This window comes from Corvus hawaiiensis, chromosome Z (genome assembly GCF_020740725.1).
Source record: "Corvus hawaiiensis isolate bCorHaw1 chromosome Z, bCorHaw1.pri.cur, whole genome shotgun sequence".
NCBI lineage: Eukaryota > Metazoa > Chordata > Aves > Passeriformes > Corvidae > Corvus > Corvus hawaiiensis.
In genome coordinates, this window is record NC_063255.1 from 24,610,825 (window position 1) to 24,625,237 (window position 14,413).

A 14,413-nucleotide genomic window follows, 5' to 3' on the forward strand; every position below is an offset into this window, starting at 1 on the left:
GTCTGTAGTGCAAGTGGTTCTGTCCTCGATTTTTATTGTGACATGAGTTCAGCAGTGTTTGTGATTTCCAGCTCAGACTGTTGGAAGAGTGGAGCTCAGCAGTCCCTAGAAGCAGGTAATTTCAGCTGACAGAATGTTGTCTTTAAAGTTGTAAACGGCACCCATGACAGTCTACAGTACAAAGTCCAGTTATGGATAGGTAACAGAAGCTACTTCTATTTGGGTTTAGTATTGCTGACCTTCAATTTTGTCTGATTTTTTTTTTTTGCATGTTTCCAACAAAGCATTATTTTCACTAAGGTGGGTTAAGATAGTCTTTCCTCAGGTAACACTGCCCTGAAGAACCTGGTCAGGCCCTGAGTGCTCAGCCTCAAGAGGTGGCAAGAGCAGGTAAGAGGGGATGGGAAACTCAGAGGCAGCTTATAAATAAACCTTGGCTGGTGGTGGAACATTAGGGTGTATAACTGTTACACAAAAAGGCTTGGACATCTCTTAATACAGTCAGGAGTGGAAAGCTCTCAGGAAGTTATTCCTCAGGACTTGAAGGCTCCAGATTACACAGACAAAAAACTGTCAAGGAGGTTCCTCAATTACAGTCCTAGGCTCAGACAAATCCCACTGTTTGAAGACAGGACCATAGGCACAGCTGCCAACCTGGCTCCGTGCACAGAATTTTCCATGTAAAACAACATTCACCCGTACATTTCCTGAATACAAGATGGTTTTGAACACAAGGCTTATAAAATGAAGTGTTTAAATGAACTAAGAGCAGAAAAGAAAAGAAGAGTATTTTTTCACACTTTGATATGTGAGGCCACAAATCCATTTGTGTAATTGTGGCATTACCACAATGCAAATTTATGCAAGGTGAATGAAAATGATACTTAAGGTTGTCTTGGAAGAACTTCACTGAAATGTGTCAAGGCGTGAAGCAAGCACTTACATGTGGGCTGGTCTCCTCAGATGCCACAGGCTTGTTGATACTGTTCACAAATTTGTTCACGTGCTCAAAGTGCTTCGTCATCTCTGTTGCCAAAACCATGTCAATAATAGCCTGTCGCAATGTCCGGTAGCGATTTCTAGGAAAGAAAAATAGTTCTTGCTCACAAGCTTGCCAGACAGAGCTCTGCCCTTTCCTCATCCCTGCCCAGACAGCGCTGCAAAACACTGCTCCGGGGCTCAGCCACAAGCTGGCACCTTCAGAGTTAGGAACAGTCTGGGGATGGAGGAATGGACAAGATGCCTCTCTGAGTTCCCCCTGCTCTGTTATTTTTAGCTAATGAAAATCAATCCTGTGAGGTCAACAAAAACAACTCAGTTTCATAATGCTTTAAGACTAAGATAACTTCTCCAGGAATGGCACCAATGCGTCCATTGCACTGTATGTTAGTATGTTAGCTTGGAGTGCACATCTCAGGTTTTTCAAAAACAGCAGTGTTGTGGGAAGTAAACAAATCAGTTACCTCTTTGGGGTCAGGCCCTTTCCCTTTCAGACCTCTTTCTCTCTCACCTTGTCCCTACGAAAGTAAGGGTCATGCAGTGGGAACTCCTGGGCTACTTGCATGCCCAGCCAACCACAGGGAGCTTCCAGCTCTCCCAGAGCTTTATGTCCTCTGCCATCACCCTTTCCATTCCATGTGAATGCAGTAGTGCTGGGATGCATAGGACCTTGTGCAGACATAACATGCAGCATCTAGCTGCTGGGGTGGAAAACACACCCCAGAAAAGTAATGCCCAGGCTCCTTCAATGAAAAGGCAGTGGGCCAAGATGCCGCCTTGGGGCTGTTAATGGGACCAAAACTGGACTCCGTGGTGACAGCAGGCAGACCCTGTGTGGAACAGCAGATCAGCCAGTGTGTGCTTCTGGACATAATACAATAGTTAAATCATAAAAATATACGTACCTGTGCAAAGTACTCCTGAAATCCTAATGTAATCCATAAAAGATTATTAAACATCTATCTAAGCTTCCAATAATTACAAGTTGGAAGACAGGGAGGGTAAGGGGGAAATGAAAGCCTTTTTATAAATCATGGAACATAGGATTCTGCAAGAGGTTAAATATTAATATGTGTATTTAAACTGTGTATTCTTGTTTAGAAGATAGGCTCTCAATTTGCCCCAAACTAAAATTTCCAAACAAGCAATCCACACAAGCACACTCCCCTTCTCCAGCAGACACACCTATCAATGTTCTTGAAAATGTTGTATTTGCTGTCTTTTGTTGTAAGCTGAAACGCCAGTGCTGTGTGATGGCTCTCTAATACAGCTGTATCATTGTAAAGGACAGCTAGTTCACTGCCTGCATTGCACAGGAAAGAGTTGGTCCGTCCAGGATGGTCTACATCATGAATGGTGGCAGCTATTAATGCAGCTACCTCATCTAAATGGTCCAGACTTCCCTACAGGAAGAGAGAAAAATTAGAATGTGGCACAAAAATTACAGTAAATATTTTCTGATTACTTCCAGGTACCCACAATTACACAAATGTAAACTTAAGCAGGGATTCTACCTCCTTGCAATCATTTTCCATTCCCTGTGCCCACAGATTACCTACCACAAAACTCCCACTCTTACCCTTACCCAAATATGCTTTCATTAATGAAGCTTTTTACATTGCTGTCACCCAAGCAATATCTTTGCATAGCATTCTTTAATGGATAGATCACCTAATGGTTTCCTTGCACTTTATATGCTTGCCTGAACGCATCTGTATGGACTCTGCTGCTACACACCCTCTATGTTTTATTATGGGCATTGTCCAAATGCTCCTTAAACACTGACAGGCTTGGGGCATCAACCACCTCTCTGGGAATTACTGTTCCAGTATTTAACCACTCAGTAAAGAAATGTTTCCTAATGTTCAGTCTGAACCTCCCCTGGCACAGCTTTGAACCTTTCCCACATGCCCTGTTGCTGAGTACCAGGGAGAATAGCTCACATCTCCCTCTCCAAAGCTTTTGTGAAGCGTTATTAAGAACTGTTACATACAGCCAGTTACCAAGAGACAGAAAAGAACCAGGTTCCCTCCCCACCCCCATCATTGCTACTTAAAAATGTAAATTTTTATAAACAGACTTTAGAGAAACAGTGTGAGCTTGCTTTCATCACAGGAAGACTTCAAAGACAGAGAGAGTTTATGAAGCCAGGACCATTATTTAAACATCTGACTTCTGAATGACACACATAAAATGGCAAACACGTTGAAATCCTAGCCCAGAGAACTCCTAGGTGATGGTTCTACCTTAACTCTCTCCTTCCCAAGAAAGAAGGCGGTAGCATGCAGGACATCTGCCGCATGTGTGGAGTTGTGGTATGAGTTGGAGGAATGGTAGTTGGCTTCAATGACCTGCAGCCATGCCCGTAGTGTTGCTTCTGAACAGTTTAAAAACTCTGAGACCCCAAACCGGGCAAAAACTTTTAAGCCCAAATACACTAATGGCCTGAAAAACAATAGAAGAAAAAAGCAGTGCTGTAAAATAGGAACTTGTGATGTTCTAAAAGCGATATATTCAAAAAGAAACCAAGACCTTAAAAAGGGGGAATGCTAAACATTTTTAAAGTGCATATCTATAATCTCTAAAAAGTCTGGCCAAGGTTACAAATTATTGCATCTACCATCCTTTCAGACATTATTTTAATACGTTTTGTAGAAATAATGCAGTTCCATTAGAGTTTCAACAATTCGTGTGGCTTCAGAAAAAAAATCTTAAAAGCCCAATTTTTTGTGTTTAGTATCTGTCAAATAAACAAAATTTCATTTATCTTTTTCCTGAGGAGAAAAAGCAGACTTTGAACATGACATGGGCACATCCCAAAGGCTAAAAAGCCCTAAGCAAAAAAAAGGTCAAATGTCAATTGTCAAGTGCTGTGTCTGTGTGTTTGCACAATGCTGGGAAGCCCATGTGTGAAACAGTAAACAGAGTAAAGCCTCTAATCTTTTTGATTCTTGTATCCAAATCCACTCTGGGTTGTCTTTTACTCTGTGTTGCCTATGAGAGGGTCCATCAGTCACATTTTTCACTCCTGCAAGATGACCTACAAAGCCTCTGAGCTGAGGAGGGCATAACCAAACCCCAACATCTGCAGATTAAAACCGGACAAATGCAAATTTCGAAAGTGGCCATTTTGTGCTAAGAGAGTACAAAAGAACGGGTAGCTTGTTTGATTCTTTGCATCTTGGAATGAAAACCACTTTTCTCTCTGGATGATGTGCTTATTTTTGCGGTCTGCATGACCTCAAGGCTACTGATGTCTGTTTTCATTATAAACTTTAAAATCCCAGTCTTTTGATCCTATCACTGGTTTATCCTCCATCCCATTTTTTTATCCCTATAATCAAAAGCCATAGTTGCTTTAGATCTTCCCAAACTGTAGGATGATTTAGGTGAGGAAGGGGAGAGGTTTGCTTTTTCCAGCATGACCATTTGCACATGAGCAGGAGAAAGGGCCATCTGGAGGGCATCCAGCACATAGCAACATCAGACTATGTTGAACAGTGTCAGCTGGACAGAGTGGATGTGAGTCAAGCAAGACGGCTCTCACAGATTTGCTGTGTCGTGCTTCAGTTTTTCCAGAGCTACAGCTCCTCAACAAACTTTGTCTGGGCACCCAGGGAAAGGAGTCCAGTACCTTTTATTTGTAACAGCCTCCAACTCAAAAATATTGAAGTCCCAGCTTTCCTCATTATCTAGGAGCTGTGCAATACAGGGTGGAACATCATTGATGGTGTTTGGCACTGGAAGGTGAGTATGGCTCAGGTTCATATCTGTTGAAATGGAATTTGGGAATTAACACATTTCCAGGTTATTCCCCCTACACTACCACAGCCCCTCTTCAGAATTCCGTTTAGAAAACAACTCTCTTTGAGAAAAACAACTCTTTTTCCTGACATGAAAAAGTCTGTAAATGCCTATAATATAAAGGTTTATTACAGAGCATTCGAACGTAAACCAAAAAGATCAGTGAACATTTCTTTGAGTGACAGTTTGGTTTTTTGCTAACATTTTGAAATACATTAATTTAATTATTTGAGCCTGCTTCAACACCAAAATGGAGGCAGTCTAGCACTTGTGCTGCAGTCATTTAGACAACCATTTCCAGAGACATATATCCCACTGCAAATAAGCCTGAAGCTGTATGTTAGCAGTATCGACAAAAGAAGTCACACGTGCAAAGGGAAGTTTAAAATGGTGGCTTACTCTTAGAAAACACATACTCATTTCCTGACAGTCTTCTCAAGCCATCCTGAAAAAGAAAGCAAGTTTATCTTACGTTTTTTGTATCACTAGTTGCAAGAACACTACATGCACTTCAGCCACTATTCCCAGGTACTAAAAGCACTGCTCTTATTGCAGCAGTATAGCATAATCCTTGTTTTAGGGTCTTTCAGAATAAATATGTGAGGATCCCGGGAACACTGGTATGGGATCTCCAGAAAAGATATTAAATACACAGTATATTGCCCTCCTTGATCCTCTCATTGGCACCTGCAGGATTTCATCATTCAAATTGGCCACTATAATTTATTTTAAATTTTCTTTATATTATTTGGCAGGGATTAGCTCAGTGTCTATTAAAAAATGAGTAAATTCATGACAAAATTTAGATAGTCTCTATCTTGCTGCTGTTACAGGACCAAAATCAGAACCTGATTAAAGCAACTTCACTGATACAATGGACCACCTATAGAGCAAGCCTCTAATCCCATATAAGCTTCTAGAGTTTCTAAAAAGTATCTCCTTCAGTATCTTCTGAGACAAATCCAGAGACTGGATGTAGTTTCTAATGGCAACCTCATTCACTTGTATGTGAAGAGGAATGCACCCAGTAGACTGAGATGTGGCCGTCTACATCCTAGTGCCTACTGCTAGCAAAGAGGCCAAAATACTTAACTGAAATGGTGATGAATTATGAGTCCCCTTCCCATTGCTTGGGAAATTTTAGCACAGCAGAGCACTGAACTGTGATGTAGGACACTGGTAGCAGCAATTTCGTCTTTACTAATTTTACTCACATTCATCAGACCTCCAACAAGATCACTTGTGTGAGGATCTTCATCTTTGGTACCTAGCTGAGGGGAATAAAGTTCTGTTGTCCGCAGGATTTCCAGAACTCTGTCCAAGGCCTCTGCTACTGTGATAGGGCTGTTTTCTTGGGCAGCATTAATTATGTTAATAACCTGAAAGCAGATTAAGGAGGCAGGCAAAGAAAAGTGAATGGCACTTTTTTTCTTATTACAAAATTTTTATTCTTGGCTTGATTATGCTAATTCTCATTTAGGAAATGCAGTGTAGTTCCCTACAACCCTTGAAGTACAACTCTGAAAATGTAAATTTGTGCTCGGATTTCCTGGTATCCATCTGCTATTTTTAGCTGGCAAACTCCTGAGAAGTGAAAGCAGAACGGTATGAAGTATCTGAAATTGTTGCAGGTGGGTGGACCAAAAACTAGCAATGTCCCAGTCCTTCAGCATGTCCAGGTCTGCTCTGAAGCAATTATTCAATCCCTAGAGGAAAACCCAAACAAACAACTCTTGGATGTGACTCAGATATCCTGATATTGGATGTAAAGCCTTAGTTTTCTCCATGTAGAAATGAAGGGCAGAGAGCAGAAAGAGCTGGGCTGTGGGAGAAGAGGATGGCTGTTTGAAACCCACACTGTGCCTCAGTGACGATCTGGGAATGCAGCAGTGACTGCTCCTGGCTCTGCCAAAACTGACAGGGAGAAAGTTCCATTGCTGTCTTCTCCAGGAGCCAGATGAAGCTACACAGCCACTACAAGCCTCCCTTGTGGGTACAACCGAGGATAAGGAAAAGACCCAGTTGCTCTTAAGAGTCACAGAGGTTCTGGGAAATAAGAGCTTGATGATAGAAGAAAAAATGGGGAGAAAGGAAAAAATGGTTTGAAAGTGGAAGATACCGGACACCCTCATGTGTTACAAGTGACTGTGCAGCTGGTTTGTGACAGCAGAGTTTGTATAAAACAGATAGTGAAGAAAAGACTGCAGAAAGTGGGAAAGACAGAAGATGGTGCAGGTGCTCCCTCCTCTGTCTGGTATCTTATAAATATCAATAGTGAGAGCAAAGGTGAGACTGGAAGAACATTCTCCTACTCATACATGACCCAACAGAGCAGTGTCCCCTTCCTGCCAGAAGCCATGCATCTAGCAAGGGCACCCTTCTCCCCTCCTTAATATTCTTTGTTATGACTAGCATTTGGAATGCCATGATGAGATATAGAAAGTGGTATTAAAAAAAAAAATTACTTATATTATTCTGTTAAATACAAAGTACAGGAAACCTCTGCTTCTCTGTTCAGAAATGACATATGAGTGCAACTCCAGACTGGAGTTTGTGGAAAAGTCTGCTCAGGACTCACCTTTGTGATAGGAGCTTCTATTGTCATAGAGTGAATCCGTGCCATTGAAGAGTACCGTCGGGTCTGTAAACTTGGAGCTGCCATTAAAGAGAGCCACAGAGTGTAAATCAGATGACAGCATTTGGAGAGTGTGGAAGGCCGGGGAACAGCACAATGAAATAAGAGTCTTGTATCCCATTTCTCCTGTATCTCTCCTCCTGCAAGTTCTTACTTCATTGTTTCATTTCTTGCACTGTTGTCTGCCTCTTTGGCAGCCACCCTTCACTTTTGATGTCAGATTATCTATCCATCCATCCTTCACTTCAGAATGGAGCTGTACTTACACTTCATGCCCTTTGATTGCAATAGATCTGTGTCAGACATGGCTCCTCCTGTAAGTCTGTGTGTGTCCCTCATCTTGATGGTACAGCTGCTCTAATGAAAACCATTTTGCTCCCCCTAAGCAGTGCTTCTCTCACAACATATAGGGGCAGAAAGAAATCTCTGCCACCACTGTCTCACTTGTAAGCAGTCACAAGTGGGATTAGTAGAAGTACTGCTCTCCAGTAGCTAGCAGCAATATATTCCTTCGTGTTAAACATTAAAAAACCAAAAGTTCGTGTTCAGGAGCATAAGCTGCAGCTTTCTAAGAGAGGTGGCACTAACACTTCACCACACACTTCTAGCAAGCTGCTCCCATCCCTTGGCACAGTCACTGCTCCTCCCTATGGAGGCAGTTAGCATTGCCATGCATTGTATAGCAATGCTGCTACTCATGCTGGGGCACTGCTTTTCAAATCAAAAAGAAGAAATTTTACAGCAGCTATAAAAAAATGGAGTAATCTCTGTTTAATCAGCTGTGAATCTGTCTGGTTATTCTTTTGGTCTGCAGTTTCATTGCCCAAGCAAAGTTTGTTCTTTATTTATTTATAAATATATATTCATGTATAGTATTGCACATACATATAATACAATATTTCTTGCAGCTTGCTTTCTTACCATCACTACTTTGCGATGTTATTGACTTAACATCAACTGAGTCTTTCCTTCTGTTCTTGCACTTGTAAGAACCGGATTCTGTAAGTACAAAACAAAAGCTTTAAAAATGCATCAAGAAAAACCTCTACAAAATCTCCTTCATCTAAAATGATGAAAATTTAATTAAGTGATCTTAACAATATCACATACATGGGGGAAATATTGTAATTTCTGCACACTAGCACAAGGAACTCAGTGCCTATCATTTTAAAGCAACTTGTCTGAAGTCACCTGGAAAGGTGTTTTGCAAGTCAAGATGCCTTATGTAACAGAGGCTTGCTTCACCTAACTTTAGCTCCCTAAAAGCAGCAGTCTTGCAGGCTGTCATCATCTAAGGTTATCAGATATCCTGCTTCAGGAGAGATGTCTCAGGCAGGTGGGCTGAACCCCTTGTGTGAGTTCTTTTTGCTCTCCTCTGACCACTGAACAAGGCTGAGTTTAACTGGCTAAAACCTCAGCCAAATGAGAAAAATCTCATCTCAGTCTACACACTTCAAGCCAAAGCATAATTCAGACTCAGACAGCTTTTGCTTTTATTTGCAATAATTATTTGTACCCTGTGTTTAAGGAAAATCCAACCTGCTGAGAATGATAAAAAAATCAATTTATTTCTTGTGAAAATTAGCCATGCAACAAGCTGTTATTCTTGAAACTGCTGTTTGCTAAAGCAAGAGAAATTAATCACATGCAGTCCAATTCAAAAGCTGGATGAAATGCCAGGAAAGAGCCTAAAAAAAAAAAAAATCAGGTAAAATTTCATTTTTCTCCAGTATATTAAATTCTGCACTCTCCCTTATGTTTAAAAACAGCAACCATGCATCTGTTTACCTCTTTTCAAGAGTCTCTATCGTACCTATTCCCAGAGTATCTAAAATGCCACCCAAGGATCAGAGACCCTAGCAAGGATCAAAAGCAGATAAAACCATTTGAAGAATCAGAAGTATCATAACTGCGATATTCTTAACATAAAGACCAATTTTCATGATTATACCACAAGACAGGATGTATGCAGCCTGTCTTTAGCAAAATAAAATGTTGTCCTGGGGTGACTTTATGATGTGTATCCCCTGTCGCTGCTCTATGCCCAGAAATTAACTTTGTGCCTTTATATATACAATTCTCTAGAATTAAAAGTTCATCCATCTTAAAAGTTACTGAAATAGTTTCTGTAGTTTCTGTCTTAATTCCCTTTTTCTACCACAGATTTATAGGACAGCTTGGGTCTTCTGTGTTGTAGTCTGAACTGGAAAAACTGGAAGCATTTTCCTCTGTTGACGCCTAAGAGCAAGGCATAACTAATGCATGTTAAATGATTTTATTTATTTATTTATTTTATAGTACTCCTCTTACAAACCCCATTGTTGCATTTGGATGAGTTTATCGTAAGGCACTTGAGTGGGACCAAGCATTTATACGTAGACAGAGCTGTGAGTGGCTGTAGCTGACAAACAACTCTCCTTGTGTTAAATACCACCTAGCAAGTCAGAAACTTTGCCTATGCCCCCCAGAGAGTCACAGGTGCATAAAAGCTACTCTGTGCCATACTACAGTTTCATTTGTAAATATTTAAATGCCTAGGTAAAAATTTTTTCTTTGCCTGGTGAGCATCAAATCTAATCATCCAGATTTGTTACAAATCACACCACCTTAAACAGCATGATACACATGGATTACTTTTCTGTGCTCATCACATTGGTATATGCCCATGGCTCGGGAAATTTATTCTTGGATCACAGCCATGGACTGCAGGGAAGGGTAACCTACATGACATGCTCTGAGGTTGCCTACTTTACTGCACTGTACTCATCAATGTGGTGCCTAGTATGAGGCTTCCCAGTGTTGCTGAAATCTGTCACAACAATGAACAAATGTAAAACATTAGTAAGCTAATGTCAATGTGTTAATTAGTAACAAGTGTCCTGCTTAATTTATGGGCTTCTTCACCTTCCTGTTTTCAGGAAATAAACAGTGAGAAGAAAGTCTGGTTTTATTACAGGGTTACAGGAGCAAATGGTTCTGTGATGTTCTGCTCTACAGGAGCAAACTGTGTATCAGTTCTGGTGGCAGCAAAGAGAATGAGGGCAGCCAATTGCATATGGTCTCTTCTTCCCCCTGCCCACTGTTATTTGGCATCACAAAGCTCTCAGATGTTTGTAGGTATTCTTAGGCTACTTGAAACAGCAGGGGATGTCAAGCAGTCACATTGCATGCTCTTAGTATGTTATATCTTCCTCCCATGTGAAAACCAGAAGCTGCTTGAAGTTGCACAGCAACATTGTCTCACCTTTCATAGCAGGAGAGGCCTCAGGTGCCAGAAGGTAACAAGGCATGAGAACCTTTTCACTCATAATAAGACATCAGTCTGGCTGAGACCACTAGATTCAGAAGCTTAAAATTGGCCTTAAGTGCCTCCTTCCTTAGGGAAAAGTGTTATTCCAAACACTACACAGCACTGGAGGAAAGGATTATTCCTTTATGCGCCACACTTCTAGTCAAAAGCTCTCTGCAGAACTCAAAGAGGGCTGGAGTGTGCTGTCTGTGGGTAAGCAAACCCACCTGAGACACAAGACAAGGGTTGCAGACATGCTGCAGCAACTCAGCGCTGACTGGAACTGAGTTGCTCGGGCCTGGACACCTCAGACAACTGTCTTAGCCTGTGCTGGGGCCAAACCAACGGCCTGCTGACAGGTCCTAAACTTGGAAACACTGTGGCAGGTGTGCTGGCACAAATCAGCACATTCCACATTTCAAACACAAAGAGGTGCCAAGGTACACCAGCCATGGGATCAAACACAGTGTTTTAATACAACAAAGAACAATGCCTCTTAACTTCAAATGCACAGCAAGAGGTCTGCACAGGAGACTCAGTTATTGATGATTTTAAGTCCAATTCATGGTGTTACATCAGAAGCAGCTGGCATCTGTCATTGGCCATCAGCTCTGACCACTAGCTGGACAGAAGGAAGAGACAATTCATACCAGCAGAGAACCCCCAGCACAACTTCCAGCACGGCAGAATGTAGAGGTAAATTATAGTATTCTAACCTGACTGGGAATTGTCTCCTGTGTACTTATCCTCACGGTGACTCTTGTAGAGCTGGAGATAAGAGTAAAATATATATGTAAGGAAAAAGAATACAAAAAATCTTTAAACAGGCTGCATTCAACACTGTCCATATCCAGCATTTTCCATTCAGCTGTTCTAAAAAAAGTGTTTGGCAAAGACTCTTCTTCAGGTGTAATTAGATGTAGAGAAATAATACGAAAGCAAACAGATGTGTCATGCAGAAGATCACAGATACAAGTGCTTTTATGTACTAAATTCCTGTTTAATGCCTGTGTTTACAAGAGAACTGATACTCATTTTAGGTAGTGTTTTAAGTGCAACTTGCATATGAACCTAAAAGAATAAAATGAAAAAAAAAATTTTTTTTCTTAGAACTATTGAAGCAAATTTTGAATGCATCCTTTCATGGGTCACTGATAAACTGGACTTAAAAAAACTCAGTTATAAAAATAACTCTCCAGGAAATAAGGGGTAGAGGTAGGTGTTGTTCATCAGACCTTAATTTCTATGTAGTTTTTAATCATTCTCAAGAATGAAAAATTAAACACAGCATCTTAATTCTTTGTCCTTCTGAAACATCTTGGGTAGCTCCAACAGTAGGTATTTCAAGCTTTCTTAGAATTTAGATAAGATATTTCCATATCTTAATATTTACATCTATTGCTTGATCTGCAATAACACAGATTAAATGTTCCTCTGCTTTTTCATTCTTCTCAGAAACAAAAGTACTGGCCAGTTCACAACAGTGTAATACCTGCTAATCACCTCACCCCTTTCCTTTGTTATGTGGTTAGAAGAAAGTATTTTGCTGTTTGTAGGAAAACTGACCAGAAATGGCAGTTTCTCAAGTCTTCCCTTGAAAATTGGCACATGATGTATTTAAGCATAGCTAACAGAGACACAGAGAAAGATTAGAAATAACACATTACTTTTTTTACTGCAGTCACTAGAGATGATGCACGTACCCTCTTACTTCAGATGAATAATTGTCAGTGCTTGACACTGTAATTACACATTATTCAGTACACATAATATTTAGGAGTCCATTACTGTCATATGGTGACTGGTTCCTCTGACCAAATCAATCACCTGCCTGTAGCGAAGCACTAGATTGCATGGAAGCATGAAATCCATGGTTGCAACCTGTCAGGTTAAAGGACAGTATGACAGGGTTGCACTTGTATGCTCTTAGTGTCTGTATCAGTTTGTGACAGTGCATGCTGTAGGGTCCTCATGAGGATTATTCAGGAAAGAAAGGAAAGGAATGATAAAAATTCTCTTTCTGTCATTCTTGCACATCTTTTTTTTTTTCCTGTCTGCTGTGGGGGGAGGTAGGTAAAGAGGGTGAAAGGAAAAGAGAAGAAAATGGGAAGGAATAAAACCCCAAAAAATTCAGGCATGGCTTTTTGTAATGAAAAAAAAAAAGAAGAAAGGGAAACCCTGGGCTCATGTTCCATATAAATCTTGTTCAGGGGAGTGTAAGAAGTGACTCTTCATCCAAAAAAATTTTAAAAGCTTGAACACCTTTCTTGTATCCAAGAAACTCTCAGAGAAATAATCTCATCCAAACAGAGTAAGGTTAAGGAAATCTCATCAAGTATTGTACAGAGACACAAGGCATCTGAAGTGCTTGTTCTGGCCCCAGCCTGGAGCTTCTCTCAAAGCCAATGGATATATCTCTGTCTACTGCACAACTGGCAGAAACCTTGGTGCAGTTCTCCAAGTGCTCTACTAAAAAAATAAACCACATTTCTGTTCTGAATACTCCTCTTCCCCTTCTGCAGGCATGTCCTGAAAGAGCCATGTAAGGGAAGTTATGAGGGCAGTTATACAGTTAATCTTGGGTCAATATGTTCTTGAAAGAAACAACACCTCTCTTGTAAATTTATGAATGTGAAAACACTGGACTCTATCCTGCCAGGTCTCAAGTTGACAATGGCAGCATTAATAATTACCTAGGCTCAGCACACAGGAATAGTCACATGAAAGTCAATCCCCATTCATAAATCTTCACTGTAAGAATGCTTAATGCTCTTTTAGATATTTTTTTTTTCCATGCATAAATTTAACATGCTAGGTTTTTCTGTGTGATAAATCTGGCATGGAAATACATGAAGGTTCCAGTAGTCTCTGATATCCCTTACAGAGGCTGTCACAAATGGCAAAAAACAGATACATTTTTTAAGGTGAAACAATGCATAATAATGTAAGGATGTTTTGACGTCAGCACACACTGTCTGAATGCTGAAATCAAGCTGTTTAAAATTATGTTGATGCAGTGAAATATTACATTTGCATGAATATTTGAATTATGACAGCTTTTACTGCTCTGTAACTTAAGTAAATGTTTCATTTGATTTCCTTTTGTCCTTCCATAAAGATTTATCTGTGGCTTGAAAGGGAACCTAATTTTTTTAGTGTAAGGAAAAGTTCTACTGCTGCAAGTATTCAGGAATGGACATAAGGAAAACTGCATTGTCCAGGATCTCCTACAGGTACGAGGTATTTCCATGACAGAAGTGAAACAGAACAATTACATTCTCTGTCAGATACACCTTGTTTTTTAAGGGACCTTAAATCTCCACAGAGCATATTTTCTCTTAGGCTGTGGTCCTTAACCTTTGTGGCAGACCTCTGTACCTGTGGAGAACCTTTTCAAGGCCATATTCCCTGGGATCACCAAATGTGTAAAGCTCCCCAGGCCTATAGATCATCAAATAAGTGCTGAATTTACCAGTAGCTTCTCATGAAACTACTAAAAAGACAAGAGTGGATTGTACTTTCCAGCAGTACAGGAGGATATGAATGTCACCTTGGACACAAGTCCTTAAATAAAATTTGTTTCTTAACTTCCCTTGTTCTCACCAACAAGGAGAGGCTGATGGGGCACATGAAGTTCAAGGGCAGCCTGGGCTGCAGTAATCATGAAATAAGAGGAGTACAAGATC

The 14,413-nt window shown here is 40.5% G+C and overlaps 1 protein-coding gene across 2 annotated transcripts in view; it reads right to left on the minus strand.

The window, feature by feature from the left end:
- The window catches only part of PDE8B (phosphodiesterase 8B), a 72,046-nt gene that overhangs the window by 5,642 nt on the left and 51,991 nt on the right, over nucleotides 1–14,413 (minus strand). For both annotated transcript variants that reach the window (XM_048291950.1, XM_048291949.1), the window contains exons 11-19: nucleotides 11,444–11,495; nucleotides 8,360–8,437; nucleotides 7,382–7,458; nucleotides 6,018–6,182; nucleotides 5,203–5,248; nucleotides 4,634–4,769; nucleotides 3,246–3,444; nucleotides 2,185–2,402; nucleotides 944–1,079 (exon numbers count right to left, since the gene is read on the minus strand). In XM_048291950.1, the coding sequence (XP_048147907.1) occupies nucleotides 944–1,079; nucleotides 2,185–2,402; nucleotides 3,246–3,444; nucleotides 4,634–4,769; nucleotides 5,203–5,248; nucleotides 6,018–6,182; nucleotides 7,382–7,458; nucleotides 8,360–8,437; nucleotides 11,444–11,495 (1,107 nt within the window). The remainder of the gene's footprint in view (nucleotides 1–943; nucleotides 1,080–2,184; nucleotides 2,403–3,245; nucleotides 3,445–4,633; nucleotides 4,770–5,202; nucleotides 5,249–6,017; nucleotides 6,183–7,381; nucleotides 7,459–8,359; nucleotides 8,438–11,443; nucleotides 11,496–14,413) is intronic.